General features: G+C 49.3%; 1 protein-coding gene across 8 annotated transcripts; it reads left to right on the forward strand.

Annotated features, from left to right (window-relative positions):
• Positions 1-3,777: 3,777 nt before the first annotated feature.
• Positions 3,778-18,697, forward strand: PPRC1 (PPARG related coactivator 1). Of its 8 annotated transcripts, none has more exons than XR_004987973.2 (14): positions 3,780-3,983; positions 8,343-8,531; positions 9,042-9,188; positions 9,308-9,409; positions 9,526-12,367; positions 12,727-12,780; positions 13,596-13,653; positions 14,419-14,489; positions 15,417-16,131; positions 17,182-17,325; positions 17,432-17,498; positions 17,595-17,716; positions 17,909-18,083; positions 18,298-18,697. XR_004987973.2 is itself a non-coding variant. In XM_036437835.2 (14 exons), exons 1-14 carry the CDS (start codon positions 3,831-3,833, stop codon positions 18,399-18,401), a joined length of 4,920 nt encoding a protein of 1,639 aa, XP_036293728.1. In that variant the 5' UTR covers positions 3,782-3,830; the 3' UTR covers positions 18,402-18,697. The 8 variants fall into 8 exon arrangements, 7 of the variants coding, with proteins under 7 accessions (XP_036293733.1, XP_036293728.1, XP_036293730.1 ...); XM_036437835.2 differs by having other exon boundaries at positions 3,782-3,983; positions 17,932-18,083; XM_036437837.2 differs by having other exon boundaries at positions 3,782-3,983; positions 17,438-17,498; positions 17,932-18,083.
• The last annotated feature ends 2,501 nt before the right edge of the window (positions 18,698-21,198 follow it).

Here is a 21,198-nt window from a genome sequence, read left to right on the forward strand (position 1 = left end):
GACTCATCAGTCAAGACACTCTCCTCCCTTCCCCACTTCTCCCTCCAGCCTCCGCCACCCCCACCCCACCTCCCGTCTCCCACCTCCCCTCCCCCGTCCCTCCCCTGAAAGCTGCTCTTCTTTGAGGGTCTGGAGGTTGGCGAGAACCCCGCCAGTGTCCCCCTACCCGCAGGGGCTTTGGCCACTGTGGGAATGGGGTGGGAGGGAGGATGATCTGGATGGTCAATGTAAGGAACACTCCTTCCCTAGGGAGGAGCCTCCCAACCTTCAGGCACTCCTCAAGGACTCCCCAACCAGCCGTAGGAGGGGGCTGCTGCATCTCCTCCATCTCCATCCTTTCCCAAAAGCCTAGCCTTAGCTGCCTCATAAACAGGAAATACCTATTAGCCGGGGGAGGGAAGGAAGCCGTCTGGAAAAGAGAATTGGTCCCCTCCCTTTTTTTTGGGGGGGTGGGGAGGGCGGTTTCCCAGCTGCCAGCTTCTCTTCCTTAAGCTTCAGAGTGGGCTGCAGGAGTAGGTGCTGGGGCTCTGAGCTGAGGCCTCTGGTTGGGACTGAGCAGGGGGTCCTCTTTCCCTTTGTTACTTAGAGGGGGATTGATAGCGAAGGTTCCCTCCTGCCCAGTCTGCACAGCTGGTTTGGCTGGGGGAGGGTTACAGATGTGGAGATTTAAGTGTTTATGAGACCCCTTCTCTCCACCTTAGCTTTCGCTGAGGGAGCACGGAATTATGGGAGAGTGAGGATCTGGGGATTGGGAAAAGGACCTTCCTAGGTTTGGGGACCTCTCCCATGTGCTGAGGAGTGTGTTGGAGAAGGGAGCTGTAAGCACTGCCATATACTGCCTCCCCCATTCTCATCTACCTATTTGATTTCGCCACTCCAGCCCTCCCTATTTCCACCTTTTAGGGAGGGTGGGGGGCAGGAGCTGAAGTCGTCCACAGTTACACAGGTATCCTTGACAGCATCCCCTGCCTGTGTCTCCCTCCTGCCTACATCCCCCAGGCAGAGGTCCTCACTAGAGAGGTAAAGGGAACCTAGAGCAACAGAACCCTGACGTGGAACATTGGATTCTTGGGGTTGAATTCCATCTTTGCCCCTCACCAGCCAGCAACCTGAGACAGTTGACTTCCTCACTCCAAGCTTTACCCTCAAGCTTTATTCTCTGTAATTGGTGAGAATCAACTAGGCAATATATGCCCAGTCACCTAGCCCAGTGCGAGGCATGTAGTCAGTATTCAATATACATTAGCCCCTTTCTGATTCCTTTGAAGTTATCTATTATTTCAAGAGTGTCAGGAGTGGACTGGATTAGCTGGAGGATTAGAGATAGAGGGGTGGAGAGGGGCTACCTGCCTTGATTGCTTTCACTCTCTACTGTCTATGAATTTGCATTCATGTTTCCCCTAATCCTGTGACCACTTTTCCCCTAAGGTCACTCATTCCAAACAACTAGCTTGGCCAGATTCCATAGTAATCGCCAATTACCTGGGTGGACAAAGGATTTACAACCCATTTTATAGGGCACTTTGCTTCCTCTGAATCTGAGTCCCTTCTCCTAGATTACATATAGGGAAGGTGGAAGGCAAAAAAGAAAAAAAGTATTTTTTGAGCATTGTGCTAGGTGTTTCACACCTGAGATCTCATTTACTGTTCATGACAATCTTTGGAAAAAGGTGCTATTACCTTCATAAAACAAGCAAGAAAACAGGCTTAGAGGTTAATATATATGATTTTATCTGTAAACCATTCTTATTCCTCTTTGCCTACTAATTAGTTAATGCCTCATTTAAATTTTTTATTTAATTTTAACTATATCTTTTATTGATTTTAGAGAGGAAGGGAGAAAGAAACATCAATGATAAGGAAGAATCATTGATTGACTGCCTCTTGCATACTCCCTACTGGAGGTTCAGCCCACTACCCCAGGCAGGTCCTCGTGGTTGGTTCATAGGTCTGTGCTCAAATACTGAGCAACACCAAAGGGCAGTTACTGCCTCATTTAAATTTCAGTTTCAGCTCCATCTCCTCTAGGAAGTTCCCCCTCTCACTCCCATCCCAGCTGAGCTAGTGGTCCTATTGGCTTTAGAAAATATCATCTCAGCCGAGGCCAGTTTGGCTCAGTGGTCTGCATACTGAAAAGTCCCAGGTTCGATTCCAGTCAAGGGCATGTACATTGGTTGCGGGCACATCCCCGGTGGGGGGTGTGCAGGAGGCAGCTGATTGAGGTTTCTCTCTCATCGATGTTTCTAGCTCTCTATCCCTTTCTCTTCCTCTCTGTAAAAAATCAATAAAATATATTAATATATATATATATAGCAGGGACATGATCTGGTTTAGATTTTTTAAAATGTTTTGTTTCATTAATCCTAGAGAGAGAGTGCATGGGATGGGGAGAGACACAAAGAGAGAAACATCAATGTGAGAGAGACACATTGATTGATTGCTCCCTGCATGCACCCTGACCAGGACCCAGGATCAGTTATGGTGCACTGGACCAGGATCCAACCTCAGATCCTTAGGGTAAAACTGTATATTTTTATTTTTAAAAATATATTTTATTGATATTTTTTTACAGAGAAGAAGGGTGAGGGAGAGAGTGTTAGAAGCATCAATGAGAGAGAAACACCAATCAGCTACCTCCTGCACACCCCCTACTGGGGATGTGCTCACAACCAAAGTACATGCCCTTGACTGGAATCGAACCCGGGACCCTTTAGTCCACAGGCCGACACTCTATCCACGGAGCCAAACCGGTCAGGGCAAAACTGTATATTTTAAAACCCTATAGACTTTAGAGGGAGAGGCAATGAGGAGAAAAAGAGAGGAAACATTGATGAGAGAAACATCTATTGGCTTGCCTCCTGCATGGCTCCTCTTGGGATGGAGCCTGCAACCCAGGCATGTACCCTGACTGGAATTCAATGCATGGGAGGGGCCCAACCAGTCACACCAGCCAGGACTAAATTTTTAAATTCATAGAAAAAGCATGGATGCATACACACTAAAGGTGACAGGGCTAAATCTGGGGAGAACTGAAATTTGTAGGTTAAGTATATTTTTTCCTTTATGTAGCTTTGTATTCTTTGAAATGATTAAAGCTTTTTTAAAGTTAGGAAAACAATATGAAGTAGCTTCTAAATGGCAAGTGAATGAATAGTAGAGATAATGATGGACTGTAGAAATACAGAGGGAATGTGGTTGGCTGGGATGATAAAAAAGGTTTTTCTGAAGAAGCATATGAAAGATGTGTCGAGGTTCAAGTATTCCAGACAGAAAAATCAAGGCAGAAGAACACCTATTGTCTTTGGAGGACAGCAAGGTGATCTGTCTGCATTAGCAGGACATTTGGTAATGAGTTACGTGTGCCCACTAGGGGATGCTGTTTCAAAACATAGGCCCATTTGGGATTAGGTGAAAGGAATGTAAGGCATAGCAGGTAAAACAACAAAGAAGGTGTTCCCACAGTTGAAAAAATTGGGAAAATAAAAACATGAGCAAATGTCAACTCTCCCCTTATTACCTCTTGCTCCACAACTGGGTCTCCCACACAAAAAAAACGAAAGCATTGCAATATGCCTATAGCATATACCACACAAGCTCCGATTAAAGCGACTACTATTCCCATGCTCCCTTGCGAGAGCAGTGCCCTCTTTCCGGGTGCAAGTTGGGGGGGGGGGGGAGAGGAGGGGGGAGTGCCGCATCGGCTGCTGGGGTTTGTAGTTTTGCAGTGTCTTCTGGGAGTTGTAGTTCTCTCCCTACAATCGGCTGGGCGAGGCTGGAGACTCGGAGGCGGTGCCGGCTATCAGAGCTGCGCTGGGCGTTTAGGGGCCAAGATGGCGGCGCGCCGGGGACGGAGAGACCGAGTGGTGCCGCCTCCAAATGGGGGCCCCGGCCCCGACCCTGGCGGTGGAGTCCGCGGCAGCAGTCGCGGGGGTCGCAGCCTAGCGCCGTATGAGACCGTGAGCGCTGTGAGCGGCGGGGAGCAGGTGAGGAGCTGGCGGGCGGCCCGCGGCTGGCAGCACAGCGGCGTGTGCCGGGCGGTGACACGTGGACGCCACAGGAAAGGGAGGAAGCGCCCCGGAGTCGATGCCGTGTGGCTTTGGGAGGCAGGTTTGGGCCGAGCGGACCTGAGCCGTTTGCTGGCGGGGCGCAGGCAGAGGCAGGGTCCCTACGGCCATTCCTCGGGAACGCCGGAGGGGCACAGTCTGGTGTCGGAAGCCCGGCCCATGATTGGAGGGAGGAAGCGGGATTCGGACTTGGAGTTAAAGGCTAAGACTTCCATCTAAGGATGCCGAGGAGGGGGTGCCCCTGTCCCCGCGCCGCAGTGCCCTCTCGGAGCCACGTGGGGAGGGGGGGGGCGATTTCCCCCCGGAGAACTTGTCTGCTTCCCCTCCCCCTCCAGACGGCCTCGGCACCCACGTGGATCGGCTCCGGGCGAGGGGGGCCGCGGGTCCACGTGGGGGCGGGGAAGGGGTGTCCACGTGGCTCCCGCCTCCGGCCGCCGGGCGTCTCTATCAGCGCTGGAGCCGCACTGCCGGGAACTGGGTGTGTCTCGGCGGGTCCCGCCATCTCGGACGGGGCTGGGGGACCCTGGCCGGGAAGGAAAGTAGGGGCTGCTGGAGTCAACTTTGCTCCGAGGCTTGGCGTTCCTTTTCCTCCTGCTTCGGTCCTCGGAACCTCTAGACCGCGCTGGTGAAGGACTCCCAGATGTGCGGGCAGCCCGTTCCCTGCGGATGGCGGAGTGTGCAGGGGAGGGAAGAGGGCTGGGGTGGAAGGGCTGTGGAGGGAGCCGGTGGCGGCTTCTGCCTGACCGGCTTGGGGTGGATTGTGAGTCACGGGCACTGGTGTTTTGGTTGCCTGCAGTCCTGCCTCATTCTTGATTCAAGGGGAATGGAGAATGTCAACATATACATAGGACAAGCTTAAGGAAAGGAAAGAGAATCCTCTCACCTTTCACTTTCCCCCCCCCCCCTCCGGCATCTCTTTTGAGGAGACTGCTAAGGTCTGCTGTGACCTGACAAATGGGGGTGGTTTGGAATTTTTGTTGGGGATGAGAAAGTTAGAGGTGATTTGAGAACCACACTAGATGAACATTTATTGGATTGGGGGAGGGGGTTGCTTTCTGTCAGATTATTATTTTCGTGGCCTTCAGCTTTCCATACTTCAAAAGTGTTATCTTTTTATTCCTTAGCACAGGACTTCTTATAAGTTCTCACCCAGAGTGCAGGTTGGCAGGACTTAGTTTGAACTGTTCTCTCTTAAGCAATTAAGCTGAGTCCTTGAGAGCTTATTTTGTTGTTCTCCAGGTGGGAGTTGGGCTGCAGGCTACCTACCAGGTAGTGTCAGTTCCAGCAGACCAATCCGAGCCCTTGCCCAGGAGAGAATGGCTTCTGGGTCCCTATCTTGGGGGCTGTCACACCCTCTTCCCTAATTTTCCCAGAGGTCACCCTTTGGGGGAGAGGCAAGAAAGATTCATGACCTAGCTGTAACCTAAGTTAGGTGGTCATTTGGGGTTGGAGAGGTCTCATGAAGAGATTGTGTGTCTTTCTCCCCAAATATAAAAAAAAACCCTGGATATTTGGAAGCCAGTCAACCAGGTACTTATTGAGAAAGCATTATATTCAGACATAGGAATACTGTAGTAAAGAACTCCTGCCTGAGAGGATCCCCCCTCCCCCCATAGGATCTTGTTTTTATCAGGCTAGACAGATAATAAGGGAAGTGCATATTTGAGATTATATAATAAGTAGTAGTAATCTACTTTGCTGGGTCTGGGAAAGAACATTTTAACCTGAGACTAATAAGGCTGTGTGTGTAGGTAGGGGACACGTTTATCAGAGGGAATATGCCCTAGCCGGTTTGGCTCAGTGAATAGAGCATTGGCCCCATTCTGAAGGGTCCTGGCTCCAATTCTGGTCAAGGCCCGGCGTGTGCGGGAGGCAACCAGTCAATGTGTCTCCCTCATGAAGTTTCTCTCCCTCCAATTTCCACTTCCACATTCTATAAAAGTCAATGGGAAAATATCCTCAGGTGAGGATTAACAAACAAAAAACCCATAAACAAACATCAGAGGGAGTAGTATGTGAAGGCCTTGAGGTGGGAGAGAATGTGAATTACTGGAGAAACAGACTGGTGTGTAGAGAGACAGGCAGGGTGGTGAGAGAGGACACACTGGAGCAGAAGAGTCTGGTGGGGAAGACCATGACCCCTATAAAGCTAATACCAAGGGCAGTAAGATGCCATTGGAGGGATTTAGGGACTTTCTGGAAGTGATCTGACTTATTTTTATTATTTATTTTTTAAAATTTATTTTTAAAAGTTTGTAGCTGGTTTTGAGCCATGCAGGGACAAGACTGGATATGGGTTCACTTTTAGCCTGGGCTTAGCTCCTAGTGAGAAAGCTTTTTTTTCTGGCTTTTTGGATATTTATAACGTAATTTGTGGGCCATACAAAAGCCTGCTATATTTGGTCAAACATGTAATTAACTGACCCCTAATGCCATGTCAGGGCCAGATCAAATGATTATGCAGCCTTATACGGCTGAGGCCGGACGTTCCCCTCCCCTGCCCTAGATGATATTGGTACTCTGGGAGCTGTCCTATTTGGGGATTGAATGATGGGAGAGGTAAGGTGGGGAGGGGAGTGTCTCTGACTCCGGCTCCAGTACTTGTCTGATGGAGGTGATGAATCGTTTGTAGAGCTGGGCATTGTCTTGAGATTCTGGCCCAGGGGCTAGCCCAGGTAGGTGGCAGGGCAAGTTGAGATGCAGCCTCCTTGCTCACCCAGGAGTGTTTGCTGAGCCAGGTGCTACTCAGCTGCTGGTTGTAATTACAGGATTGTGAAGGCCTGGGAGGAGTTAGTGCCTAAAACCTGCCACCTTTCACTTCATCTCTGTCCCTGGCCTCCTAAAGTGTTCCTACCTAGCCTTCCCTCTCCCAGGTTATCCTCAACTTGTTAGGAGGGCGGGTATGTGGTGTAGTTACACATGTTGCTTTTTTTCCCTCTTAGAAGAAAAGCAATTTCCCTTTGCTGCAAAAGGGGAGGGAGAACTGGTTTATCCATGTTTGTTCCTATTCTCCAGCCTTTTCATCATACTTCTCCTATGGTATAGATACCCATGGCTCTGGCCTCTGGCCTTGCTAGCTCCACTGCAGCCACTTCTGGCCCGGCCCACACCCACCTGCTTGACAGGCCTGGACGGGCGGCTCCCTGCCTAACAAGGCTGAAGACATTGCTAGTTCTCAGGGAAGTAGTGGGGTGGGGCTTTTCCATCTACAGAATCAAGCTTTCTCATCTTTAGCTCTCACCTGATAGGGCTAGGGAAGAGACTTTTTTCTTGAGACTACCATTGAGAAGTTCGGTGGCACACTGTAGGCCTTCATAATAAAAGTATGTAGTAAGTGTGTAGAGGACACTGTAGTAGGGACCTAGGATAACCAGGAAATATATGTATAGTTTAAACCCTTATAAGAACCAAGAAGATAAAAGCTATAGGATATGAAGGGTTACTTGCCCCAAAGGAACTTGGAAACTAGTTTTAGTATTGATGTAAGGAATGGGGGACAGGATGTGTTTGCCAGAAAAGTGAGTGGTACAGAAGTGTGTGAATTCAGCAGAGAGATCATCTTAAAAAGTGTCTTCTAGAAGAATATAGGTTTAAGCGGGAAGAGAGGCCTAAGAGGCATCAAGGGATGTGAGGTGGTGGTGGTTGAAATTGCCAGCTTGCTGATCTTCTGTCCTTTGGTGGGCCTTTCACACTGCCTTCCTTCACACTGCCATTAGACATTTCTTCTGAACAGTTTTGATATTTTGACTCTCCAGTTTAATAATCTCTTGTGGCTCCAACTCTTTCTGGATGGAGTCCAAACTTTTTTTTTTTTTTTTTAATATATTTTATTGATTTTTTTACAGAGAGGAAGGGAGAGAGATAGAGAGCTAGAAATGTCGTTGAGAGAGAAACATCGACCAGCTGCCTCTTGCACACCCCCCACCAGGGATGTGCCCGCAATTAATGTACATGCCCTTGACCGGAATCGAACCCGGGACCTTTCAGTCCACAGACCGACGCTCTATCCACTGAGCCAAACTGGTTTCAGCCAAACTTTTTTTTTTTTGCTTAGAAGGTCCTTGAGCGCTGCCATCTTGGTAGGGCTTTGGCTCATGAGCTTTACTTTTCTCTGCCAGCAAGTCCGGAGATTTGGCTGTGGTGGGGCTCCTGCTGAGTCTGGGGCCATTGTGGAGGGCTGGGCACCTAGTTTACAGAGCATTTCAATCAGTTGCCAAAAAAAACTCCATGTCTTGTAGCCTTCACCATGCCCTTCTGATATCCCTCCCTTTCCCCCAGGTGTTACTGCATGAAGAGGTGGATGATTCTGGCATTGTCAGTCTTTCTCGGCTGGCCCCCTGTCTGAAGGACAAGGATTTGGAGATGGAGGAGCTGTTGCTGCAGGATGAGACACTGCTGGGAACCATGCAGAGCTACATGGATGCTTCCCTCATCTCCCTCATTGAAGATTTTGGGAGCCTTGGAGAGGTGAGTAGAGCTGGGCCTAGACAGGCAGTTTGCATGAGAGGTTATGGCTTAGTGTTTCTGTTCTCCCAGAACCTTGACTCCTGAGTACCCAACCTGAAGTCCATTTTTTTGTCTCTAGGTGAAAGTTGGGCTACATGCTGTCAGATTATGTCCCTTTCTCTTGCCTAGGCCCCTGTCTTACATGTCCAGAAGGTTCTGATCCCTGTTTTGAACCCAATTCCAGCCTCACCAAAGGTGGTCTGCTAATCATTCCACTTAACTTGAGGGTGAAGGGAATGTATGAAACATAAGTTTATGATTTAATTTTGACAGGTCTCTGTTGACACTAGAGAGGTGGTAGATGTAGTAAATGGGATTGGAACTCATGACTCCTGATACTCAACTTGTCCCCGGCAAATTGAACTGAACCAGAGCCTAGGAGACTGATTTTCTTGGCATCCAGTTCTTAGTGGCTCAGTAGGTCATTTTGGGATGATGATGTAGGACTTTCCTCTTGTCTTTCTGGAGCAGAGCAGATTATCTCTGGAGGACCAGAATGAAGTGTCATTACTCACAGCTCTGACGGAGATCTTGGACAATGCAGATTCCGAGAACATGTCTCCATTTGACAGCATTCCTGACTCTGAGCTACTTGCGTCACCTCGGGAGGGCTCCTCTGTGAGTGTGGGACCAGGGGAAGGGGTTGTATGGTTGGTGCAAAGGTTAGAACCATGTCTGTGGGCCTACTCATGTATTCTGAAGCACAAACGCATCTCAGGTTCTTTTCTTTCTCTTAGCTACACAAGCTGCTCACTCTCTCTCGGACACCCTCAGAACGTGACCTCATCACTTCAGTTGATCCACTGGGGCCCACTACAGGCAATAGTAGAGTGAGTGGGGAAGCCTGACCTAAGGAGACTCAAGGAATCCCAGGGTGGGGGGGAGGAGTGTGTGGGGGACAGGTCTGGAAAAAGATGTTCCTGGAAAAAACTTCTGTGGCTTCTCTTTCCTGTAGGTTGAGATGTCTCTCGCAGATCCCTCTTGGGACTTCTCCCATTCCTTCTTGGAGACCTCCTCCCCCAAACTTCCTAGCTGGAGACCCCCAAGATCCAGACCCCGCAGAAGCCAGTCTCCTTCTCCCCAACAGCGTAGTGATGGGGAAGAAGAGGAGGAGGTGGCCAGCTTCAGCGGCCAGATGCTTGCTGTGGAGCATGGCAACTCAATGAGCAGCATCTCAGACTTTCCCATGCACCTGGCCTGCCCAGAGGAAGAAGATCAAACAGCAGCCGCAGGTATGGCAGTGCAGACAGCTGGTGACGAGAGCATCTCTTCCCTGAGTGAGTTGGTGCGGGCCATGCACCCCTACTGCCTGCCCAACTTCACCCACCTGACGTCACTCAACAATGAACTTCAAGAGCAGCCAGATGATTTGACATTGCCTGAGGATTGTGTGGTGCTGGAGATAGTGGGCCAGGCAGCCACAGCTGGCAATGACCTGGAGATCCCAGTTGTGGTGCGGCAGATCCCTACTGGACCCCAGCCTGTGCTCCTGGATGACTCACTAGAGGCCAGGCCAGCCTTGCAACTGCTCCTGCCTACACTTGAGTCAGAGACAGAGGCTGCTGTGGCCAAGGAAGCCCTCTGCCTTGAGAAAGAAGGGCTGTCACTGGACTCAGGGGAAAAGCTGGAGTCAGCCTTGTTGGAGCCCAAGGAAGTCAAGGAGCCAGTGGTGCCCAAGGGGCCTCAGAACCCACCAGCCAATGCAGTGCTGAGTTCCCAGAGAGCTCGAAAGGGCAGGAGGAAGAAGAACAAGAAACAGCCAGCAGCCTCTACAGAAGGCTATGCCCGGAGACTGAGGTCATCCTCTTGTGGGCAGCCTACTGTGGCTACAGAGGTGGACTCTCAAGCAGGCAGTTTGCCTCAGGAGGAACTTCAAAGAGAGGTTGGGCCTCCCCATGGTAGAGGGAAGCCCCGGGCTTGGGCTTGGGCCTGGGCGAGTACCTTGGAGAAGCCTAGCTCTGAGAACTTGGAGAGTAATGCTGGACAAGCTAGTCCTGCTAAAGAAGGTCCTCTTGACCTCTACCCCAACCTGGGTGACACCAGCGAAGTTAACCCTGTTCCAACCCATAGCACATTGGTTGACTCTGCTCATGCCGACCCCACGTCACTGGATTCTGTTGAAGCTGATCCCTCTGCAATTGATCCTGCTCTAGGTGACCCTGTACCTGTTGATCCTGCATTGGTTGACCTTGCTTCAGCCAACTCAGGGCTGGTTGACCCTCTTCCAGCTGACCAAGTGTTGATCAAGCCAGTCCTGGCTGACTCTCCAGCAGTTGACCCTGCAGTGATTGTTCCTATCTCAGATGACTTGCCACCAGTTGACCCTGTCTCTACCAACTTAGCACCAGTTGACTTTGTTCCCAATGACCTGGCTCCAGTTAACCCTGTGCTAGTTAAGTCTAGGCCAACTGACCCCAGACGTGGTGCAGTGTCATCAGCCCAGGGGAGTCCAGCCCCCCAGCTCCAGTCAGAGTCCTTGGACCCCCCAAAGGTCATCATCTCTAAAGTCAAGGAGAGTGTGGGTCCTCTGAAGGAAGGTGATACCAATACCACAACCCAGGAAACCAGACCTCGGCCTCTTAGTCTATCTGAGTACCGGCGACGAAGGCAGCAGCGCCAAGCAGAGGCAGAAGAAAGGAGTTCCCAGCTCCCGTCTGGGAAGTGGCCCAGCCTCCCAGAAACCCCCACAGGGCTAGCAGACATCCCTTGTCTTGTCATCCCACCAGCCCCAGTCAAGAAGACATCTCTGCAGAGAAGCCCTGAGACTTGCTTTGTGCCTGTGGGTGGTCCCAGTCCTGCTTCTCCTAGTCCAGAGCCACCTACAAGCAAATCTGTAGCCTCAACTCCCACTGAGCAGGTTCCATCCCAAGAGATGCCACTCCTAGCAAGACCTCCACCTCCTGCTGTGCAGTCCATGCCTCCCACAATGCCCCCTGCTGTGCCTTTTCCACCAGCTGGGCTGGGCATGCCTCCCATGCTGCCCCCACCACCCTTGCAGCCTCCTAGTCTTCCAATGTCTGTGGGGCCAGTGCCACCTGATCCCTATACACATTATGCCCCCATGCCACCCTGGCCTTGTTATCCCCCAGTATCTCCTGGCTATCCTTGTTTGCTGCCCCCACCAACAGTGCCCATAGTGTCTGGTACCCCTGGCGCCTATGCTGTTCCCCCTACTTGCAATGTGCCTTGGGTACCCCCTCCTGCCCCAGTCCCGCCTTACAACTCTAGCTGTACTTATGGGCCCGTGGGGTGGGGTGCAGGACTGCAACACCCTCCATTCTGGCCTACTGTGCCCCCACCACCTTTGCCTCTAGCCTCTGTTGGGAGAGCTGTTCCCCCACCCAAGGTGGAGTCCAGTGGCATCCCAGTTGGTCCTCCTGAAAGTTTACCTCCCGTACCAATGGCTCCTCCCCTCACTCTGGGGTCAGCTGGCCAAGGAGCTCCACAGATAGAGCCCACCAAGGTGGAGGTCAAACCAGTCCCTGCTTCTCCCCATCTGAAACACAAGGTATCCTCCCCGGTGCAAAGCCCACAGAACAAGGTTTCACCCTGTCTGTCTGCTGAGAGTGTGGCTGTTGAGGAGCCTGCAGCAGAGAGGTTAAAACTTGAGACCCAGGAGACCAAGTCCAGGGAGAAGACCCCCTCTCCTGTTGCCAAGACTGTTCCCACACCAAAGCAGAGCACTATCACTAAGTTGCCTGCTGTCCACCCAGCCCGTCTAAGGAAACTGTCCTTCTTGCCTACCCCACGTATCCAGGATCCTGAGGATGTGGTACAGGCTTTCATCAGTGAGATTGGTGAGTGCCACACAGTTGGGATCAGAGTCAACTGGTATTAGGTTAGCGGAGACAGGTCAACTGGTGGCAAGTCATCTGTTGGTGTGAAGAAGGGAATTGGGGTTGAGTGGAGAATGTCCTCCCTAGATTAGGATAAAGTACCTGGCTGGGGGGCTGGCCTTTGGATTTCTTTGTAGGGTTCTTGAGAGTCAGCTCTGGGTTTGTTTAATTATTTCTTACTTTGTATTGCTGTCTTGGTTTACTTAGTATAGTGAGCAGGTGGATTATAAGGGAGAATTAACGTGATTTGGGACTTCCTGGGACTTGTGTACTCAATTGATAGGAGCTGTTTTCCAATCCTGTGTTGTGTGCTTCCACAGGAATTGAGGCATCGGACCTGTCCAGTCTACTGGAGCAGTTTGAGAAATCAGAAGGTGAGGGAACCTGGGTAGCTTTGCTCCAACCCCTTTTTAAAGTTACTATTTCCTTTGGGCCCAGTTTATAGTTACTTAAACTGAGAGAGGACAGTCTTAGCCACTAGAGCAGCCCCCTAATTGGAATGGGAGACCAGATCCACCTGTGATGCGATCTAAGCTTGGGAGAGGGTACAGTGTGGCAAGTATTACAGAGAGTAGACCAATGGGGAGATGTTTTCTATAGGGAAGTAGCTCACAAGGTAGGCCTTGAAAGATAGGACTTCCAAAAAAAGAAAAAGGAAAAAAGAAAGATAGGACTTCCTAGAATGCATGTGGTGAATAAAGGCAGAGATACAGAAATGATAAAGTGTGGTGTATTTAGAAGGCAATGGGTAACAGCTTTTTCAGTGCAAGGCATGGTGCTGCTGATGATACTATACCCTGTTCTCAAGGAACTTCCTAATGGGGAGAAAAGTATGCAGAAATGACTCCTGAATTGGTTATGGGTATTTATAGTTCAAGGCAAAATAAATATAAGTGTAGAACAAGTGTAAACTATAAGACTAGGAAGTTGGGCAGGTCATGTAGAACCTTGAATGTTAGGCTCAGAAGTTTAGTCTCTTTACCTCAGATTCAGTGGGTAGTGTGGATGTTTTTGAGCCGAGAAGAGACAAGATTAACACACTGGAGAAAAATGGATCTTTCTGGGGAGAGCCCAGTGGAATATGTAGGCAAAGTGGATTTTCCTCCTTTGGGTCTCAAAGCCAGCCCTTCTATACCTCCTCAATTTGGAACATCTGGTTGGGCTTTTAACTAGTATGGTTTCTTTGCAGCCAAAAAGGAGTGCCCTCCCCCGGCTCCTGCTGACAACTTGGCTGTAGGAAACTCAGGGTAAGTATGGAGACGTGAGCGAGTTACCCTACAGCTGTTGGTCAGCAGCCGGCCGGCGCTCCAGGATCATTCATTGGATGCCTCTGTTGCAGTGATGTTTAGTCAGCTCTAGAGTCTTTCCCTGTTTCCACATCCCCATGCTCAGCTCATCACTACTGGGCACTCTTTTGGGTGGTGAGGTAGGAGGATGGATGTGAACCAAGACTTTGGTTGATTCCATTCTGGGGTTCTAAATGTCTGAGAGGTGCCTTTTGTCTTCTGGCAAGTGATGCCTTTGGGGGGGGTTTAATTTAACACATTTTAAACTTGTTCAACACTGGTGATAGTTTAAGATAAGTAGGGGAAGATGTTGATGGCTAGGGCTTCCCTGACTCCTTGGAGGATACAGGCACCCTAGACCTTGTTCCCCAGTCTTCCAGGACTGAGAGGACTTTAAAATTTTTTTCTTGTTCATGCTATGCCATGGTGTTCTGTCGAGCATTTTCCTCTCCACAGTGATTTTGGGTTGGTTTGACCTCGGCAGGTAAAGCTCCAGGCTTAAAGGAGGTGGGTGGGGGGTATTTAAGATTATAGTTGAGTTGCCTCCTGGCATTGGGCAGTGCTGAGCTAAGACCCAAGATTTTTTGTGCTGGGGGAGAATGATAGGGGCAGGTTGTGCGTCCCATTCCTCTCTGCACACACCCCTCTCCCATTGCTGTGTGAGGAAAGCAGATGTATAGATGTTGAGGAGGCAATGAATCAGGCTTTCCCTTTTCCCCCTGCCAGCAGCGTTGACCCTCCCCAGGAGAAGAGGCCCCTAGACCGGTTACAAGCCCCAGAACTGGCCAACGTGGCAGGTGGGTTCAGGGTGGGGAACTCTGCCTTTGATTAGTTTATGCAGTAAATGTTTGTAGAGCCCGATCGGATCCTCATTCTGAGGTTCTCACAGTCCAGGGGCAAGTGTGCAAATTGAGTTTGTTGAGTATCAGAGGTTGTATGTCAAATAAGTGGGGTCTGCAGGGGGACAGTGAGGGATGGGTTGTTTGGAAGGTAATCTCCAAAGCAGAGCCTGAGAAAATCACTGGTACCAATCAGGTAGGTTTAGGGGATAGAGAATTCTATAGATGAGCATCTAAAGTGAACTGAAGAAATAAAATCAGCCTAGTATGTTTTGGGGAATTGCAAGTGGTTCAGTTTGGCTGTGGTGTAGTGGCTGATCAGTGTGATGAGCAGAGCTAAAGCAAGAAATAAAAGCTGGAGTGGTAAGTAGGAGGTCAGATTATGGGAACTTTGAATGTAATGGTAAGCTATTTGGACTTTATCCTGTGCATTGAAAAAGCTTTACTGAATTGGTTTTTGGGTGCTCCCTCTAGCAGCAATGTAGAAGACAGGTGGACAGGTGTGAAGCTCAAGGTAGGAGATCATTAGAGAAAAAGAAGACAAGTCCTGGCAAGATGCAGCCAGAAGTCGGGCAGTGCTGGAGCAGGGTGGAGGGGTCTAGGAATGGAGAGGTAGACTGAGCAAGTCCTGGTCACTAGTTAGGTTGGGGCAATGGAAGGTTGAGGGATTCAGGAAGATGCTGGCTGGTGGGGTTTTTGTTGCTGGTCCCCGAGATGGGGAACTTGGGGGAAGGAGTAGTTATAACAAGGGGAGAAGTTGGGCTGTGGACCATTGTTGGTGTACTTCATGAGATGAGTTGGGGTCTCTGGAGCTTATATATACAAGTGTTTGGAAGTGTAGACTCGGATCTCATCCTGCTATCTCCATCCTCCCTCCCCTCACAGGGCTCACCCCTCCAGCTACCCCTCCCCACCAGTTATGGAAGCCCTTGGCTGCCGTTTCCCTGCTGGCCAAAGTCAAATCTCCTAAGTCCATCGTTCAGGAGGGAACCCTGAAGCCTGAAGGAGTTACAGAGGCCAAACATCCAGCTGCAGCCCGCCTCCAAGAAGGGGTCCATGGCTCTAGTCCGGTCCATGTGGGCTCTGGGGACCATGACTATTGTGTCCGGAGCAGGAGCCCCCCAAAAAAGACTCCTGCTCTAGTCTTTCCAGAGGCAGGCTCCCGATGGAACGTCAAACGCCATCAGGACATCACCATCAAACCTGTCTTGTCCCTGGGCCCAGTCGCCCCTCTTCCTCCAGGCACAGCTGCCTCCCAGGAGCCACTTGATCACAGGACTAGCAAAGAGCAGGCCGATCTCCCAGCCCCTTGCCTTGCCCCATCCGCCTTGCTGTCCCCTGAGGCCTCGCCCTGCCGGAATGACGTGAACACTAGGACTCCCTCTGAGCCCTCAGCCAAGCGGTCAGTGCGCTGTTACCGAAAAGCCTGCAGGTCACCTAGCCCCCCAAACCGGGGCTGGCAGGGCCGCCGTGGCCGCAGCAGTTCTGTCAGCTCTGGGTCCAACCGGACCAGCGAAGCATCTTCCTCCTCATCCTCATCGTCGTCTTCATCCCGGTCCCGGTCCCGGTCCCTCTCCCCCCCACACAAGAGGTGGCGAAGGTGAGCTCTGATGGTCTATTAGGTCCTCTCCATTCAGGAAGTTTTTTCGCACATTGAGTTTGATACTTTCAGGCACTAAGGCTTCTGATTCTGTCTTTGGCTTTTATCCTCTCTGCCTTCCCTGGATTGTTGAAGGAGGCAAGTTGTGAGAAAATAGCTTCTGTCCTCTGATGGAGTTTGGGGTATCCCTGCGGTCTCTGCTTCCTTGAGACCTGCCTTGGGGGAACGGTTAGGATTTGATCTTAACCATGTTGAATTCTTTGAATACTGTATCAGTCCTCATTTCTGGTATTTTCCTGGTGGTATGTGGGAAGGTGGGATTGTGGGTTGCTAATGGCAGATAGTCCTTTTAATCTGGAGAAAAGAATCTGGGCAGTTCTTTTGGGTGTCCCTATGGCCTCATCTATTTTCTGGCAGTACTTCCCCCCCCCCCCCCCCCCCAGTAACAGACCCAAATTTTCTATTTAGGTAAGGTGGCCTTTATCTATCTATCTATCTCTCGCTCTCTCTTTCTCTCTCTCTCTTTCTCTCCCTTTTTTTTTTTTTTTTAACTATTTTTTATTGATTTTTTACAGAGAGGAAGAGAGAGGGATAGAAAGTTAGAAACATCGATGAGTGAGAATCATCAATCAGCTGCCTCTTGCACACCCCCTACTGGGGATGTGCCCTTGACCGGAATTGAACCTGGGACCTTTCAGTCCACAGGGCAACACTCTATCCACTGAGCCAAATGGTTTCGGCAGCCTTTATCTCTTTTAGTCTTCATTTATTTCTCTTCTTTGTGATTTGTTAAATATTTTTCAATCTTTAATTGCATAATTGAAAAGAAATATGACCTATGCCAAAACACTCTAAAACATTCCTGATACATCTAAAGTTCATCAGGGCTTCAGTTTGGTCATCTGTGAAGAGTTTTTCTAAACCTCTTCAGCTTTCTTTTGCCTTTGGTCCTGTGCTTCCTGAGGAGGAGGCAGGGCTGTGGCCAAGGTGAAGTAAGTGGCATATACCTGCACCATTCCCAGCATTCCCATTTGCCCCTTTATTCTCTAGGTCCAGTTGTAGTTCCTCTGGATGTTCCCGGAGATGCTCTTCCTCTTCATCATCTTCCTCCTCATCTTCCTCATCCTCATCATCTAGTTCCCGAAGCCGGTCCCGCTCCCCATCCCCCCGCCGGAGAAGTGACAGGAGACGGCGGTGAGCATGTGTTCGGGAGTCAGTGCATCTGGGGTGTAAGTGCCTGAGAGTTCAGAGGCTTTAGCTGTCTAATGTCTGGGTGGCTGATGGTACCTTCTTTTGTCAGGTACAGCTCTTATCGGTCACATGACCATTACCAAAGGCAGAGAGTGCTGCAGAAGGAGCGTGCAATAGTGAGTAGAGGAGCAGGTCATGGGAGGGGCGGGGAGTTGGCCCCTGCAGTTCTGGCCCTGGCTCATGGTATGTAATTTTCCCTTTTCCCAACATAGGAAGAGAGAAGAGTGGTCTTCATTGGGAAGATACCTGGCCGCATGACTCGGTCAGAGCTGAAACAGAGGTTCTCTGTTTTTGGAGAGATTGAGGAATGCACCATCCACTTCCGTGTCCAAGGGTAAGCTTGGGCCCTAAGGTCAGGCTGTCCTTTCTGTTCCTTCAATGCTTTTTTGTCTTTCCCCCTTGCTCTGGAGTGTGGACAACATTTTTTTCACTCAGAGGATTGGCTAGTTGGGGATTGACAAGAATCACCCCCATCCCCCTCTGTACCCTGGTGGGTGTTTCTTCTCCATGGCATGTGCCCAAATAGCCAGTCTCTGCCTCACCCACCAGTGACAACTATGGCTTCGTTACTTACCGCTATGCTGAGGAGGCATTTGCAGCCATCGAAAGTGGCCACAAGCTGAGACAGGCAGATGAGCAGCCCTTTGATCTCTGCTTTGGGGGCCGCAGGCAGTTCTGCAAGAGAAGCTACTCTGATCTTGGTGAGTGGCGGGAGGCCCTGAGGCTTTGGTGTAAGGGTTCCCAACCTCTTGAGAGTGGGCTCAGCAGACTTGTCTTCATCTGACACATGAAGGAACCCAAGGGGTGGGATGACTTAAAATTATTGGGGTGGGAGGTGGCTGGCCATCTGAGGACTCTGGATGGGAAGTGTGGCCAGAGACCTTGATGTTTGTCTGTCTCTCTCTACCTTTATAGACTCCAACTGGGAAGACTTTGACCCTGCTCCTGTAAAGAGCAAATTTGATTCTCTTGACTTTGACACATTATTGAAACAGGCCCAGAAGAACCTCAGGAGGTAACCCTGGGCCCTTCTCCCCCTGCCCCCCTTTTTTTGGAGGTGTCCAATCATCTCCAACCCCCTCCCCAACTCCAGGGGAGAGAGCTGCTAGTGAGATGACTTTTATAAAGAAATGGAAAAAGTGAAATAAAAAAATGTGTTAAATCAGATTTTTTAAAAGGGTATTTGTTTTTATAACAGGCATTTAAACAAGTTAATTTGCATTCCTATTTGAAATAGATGACTTTGAGGGATTCCCCCTGTGTTTGGATTATTGAAGTCACTATGCAGACTAATAAATATAAACTAGAGAAAACATCCATGTGCTGTTGTGCTTATTTCTTTCCATGGTGTTAATACCAGACATTCTCACTTTTCTTCTCAACACAGTGTCGCGTTTACCTCCATTGAGTTCCTAGGACCCCTCTTGGATCAGGTGCAAAATCCTGTTGGACTTGAAACTTGGCTCCTCAAGTGTTTTGATGGTGAAATCAGTCATCAGGGCAGTGCTTCTCAAACTTTAAAAGGGCATTTGAGCCCTGGCCAGTATGGCTCAGTTGGTTGTCCTATGCACCAAAAGGATGCTGATTCAATGCTAGCAGGGCACATTCTGGAATTGTGGCTTGATCTCCAGTAGCGGGTGTGCAGGAGGCAGCCAGTGGATGTTCCCCTCTCAGTTTCTCTTTCTCCCCCTAAGAAAACAAGGGTGGGATGTGGGGGCAGCATTTGAATCCTGGCCAGTGTTGCTAGGTGGTTCAAGCTTTGATCAGAAGTTTAAAGAATGCATGCATGTGGATCAACTTCTGGGGAAGAGGGATAGATATAGGAGTTATACCTACGAGAGGGGAATGCCTATTTTGAAAAAGACAAAAGTGTGTCCCCTGAAAAAGTACATCCTTACCCTTTTTGAGGGGCATTAATGGGAAGTAATCAGTGTAGTGTATGGGATTGAAGGGGTTCTTCTCTGTTGCTAATGTAAACAAATACCATAAGTTTGAAACAGACTTGACAGGCCTGGGCATTTGAACATTCGAGTATTCATGACAAGTGGGATCTATTGGGTAGTTTTCCAGTTCTCTCACAGGGAGAGTTCACAGTATAAACTCAGGATTATGGTTTGAAGAGATTGCTGCTGCATCACTCAGGTTTGGTGCACAACCCCTTTTACCTTCATGGAACTGACTTGACTGAATAGTAAGTGGGGGCCCAGCCCCCCTGTTGGTATAAAGGGAAGGCAGGCCCTAGCTGGTTTGGTTCAGTGAGTAGAGTATTGGCCTGCAGACTTGGTTCGATTCCAGACTAGGGCACATGCCTGAGTTGTGAGCTTGATTCTATGTGTGGGTCATGTTGAAGGCAGCCCATTGTTTCTATCCCTCTCCTTTCCTCTCCGAAATCAATAAAAGATATTAAAAGACAAGCTGTGTGCTCTCCAAGCTTGCATCCACTTCTGATTTTCGTTTGTTTACAACAATCTTTATTTTTTATTTCCATCTTTTTTTTTTTTATTGATTTTTTTACAGAGAGGAAGAGAGAAAGATAGTTAGAAACATTGATGAGAGAGAGACATCAGCTGCTTCCTACACACCCCTACTGGGGATGTGCCCGCAACCAAGGTACATGCCTTTGAAACGGAATCTAACCCGGGACCTTTCAGTCCGCAGGCCGACGCTCTATCCACTGAGCCAAACCGGTCTCGGCTATTTCCATCTATTCTTAAGTTTTTCATCAGGCCTCAGATGCCAAAATGGTAAAGCAGATCAAGAGCAAGTATGCTTTTAAGGAAGCCTTGAAAGTGCAGGAGATAAATTTGTAGTAGCTGACTTAGCCACACGATGTGGGTTTGGCAAAAGGATTTTTTTTTTTTTTAATTTCCTCTCTGAAGTATTCCAACGTGGTATCCATGAAGTAGATGTGGATGACTGTTAGGATGTTGCCACAGAGTGTAAAGTCAAATTAACAAACCTTTCAGTTTTTGTTAATCTTTGCCTGAGGATATTTTTTCTTTTTCTTTTTTTTCTTTTTTTTTTTTTTTTTTTTTTTTAGCAAGAAGGTAAGGGGGAGACAGAAACATTGATGTAAGAAAGATGCATTGATTGGTTGCCTCCCGCATGTGACTTGAATGTGCCAGGGATTGATCCTGCAACTGAGATAAGTGCCCTTGACCAGAGTCAAACTGGAAGCCCTTCAGTCCATGGGCTGACACTCTTAACCACTGAGCAAACTGGCCATGGCCAACCTTCCAGCTTTGTTTGTTTGGGATATATTTTTATTGACTTCATAGTGTAAGGGAGAGGGGGGAGAGAGAGAAACATCAATAATGAAAAGAATCATTGATGGGCTGCCTCCTTCCTGCATGCCCTCTACTTGGGATGGAACCGGAAACCTGGACATGTGCCCTAGACTGGAATTGAACCCAAGACCCTTCGATCCACACAGGCCACTGAGCCAAACCATCTAGGGCACATGTGTCAAACACAAGGCCCGCGGGCCAAATCCGTCCCACCAGGCCTTGCAATGTGGCCCGCGCACCTCGCTGTCATCACTGCACTCCACTGTGTTTCCATCACAATGACAGTTTATGACTGTTCAGTAAACCATTCGGCCCGCGATTTAGGCTGGATTTTAGATTTTGGCCCCTTCTCTGATTGAGTTCGACACCCCTAATCTAGGGCTACAAAACTACAAAAGGATGAATTTTCTGGAGTTAAGGAAAAAGCCACCATCAATGAATTAATTTAATCATGTTTTCTGAAAACCAGCTATCAGTTCTTGAAATTTATTTACATAAAAGAAAGATCAAGCATAGGGAGTATATACTC

The sequence above is a fragment of the Pipistrellus kuhlii genome, unplaced genomic scaffold (genome assembly GCF_014108245.1).
Source record: "Pipistrellus kuhlii isolate mPipKuh1 unplaced genomic scaffold, mPipKuh1.p scaffold_m20_p_15, whole genome shotgun sequence".
NCBI lineage: Eukaryota > Metazoa > Chordata > Mammalia > Chiroptera > Vespertilionidae > Pipistrellus > Pipistrellus kuhlii.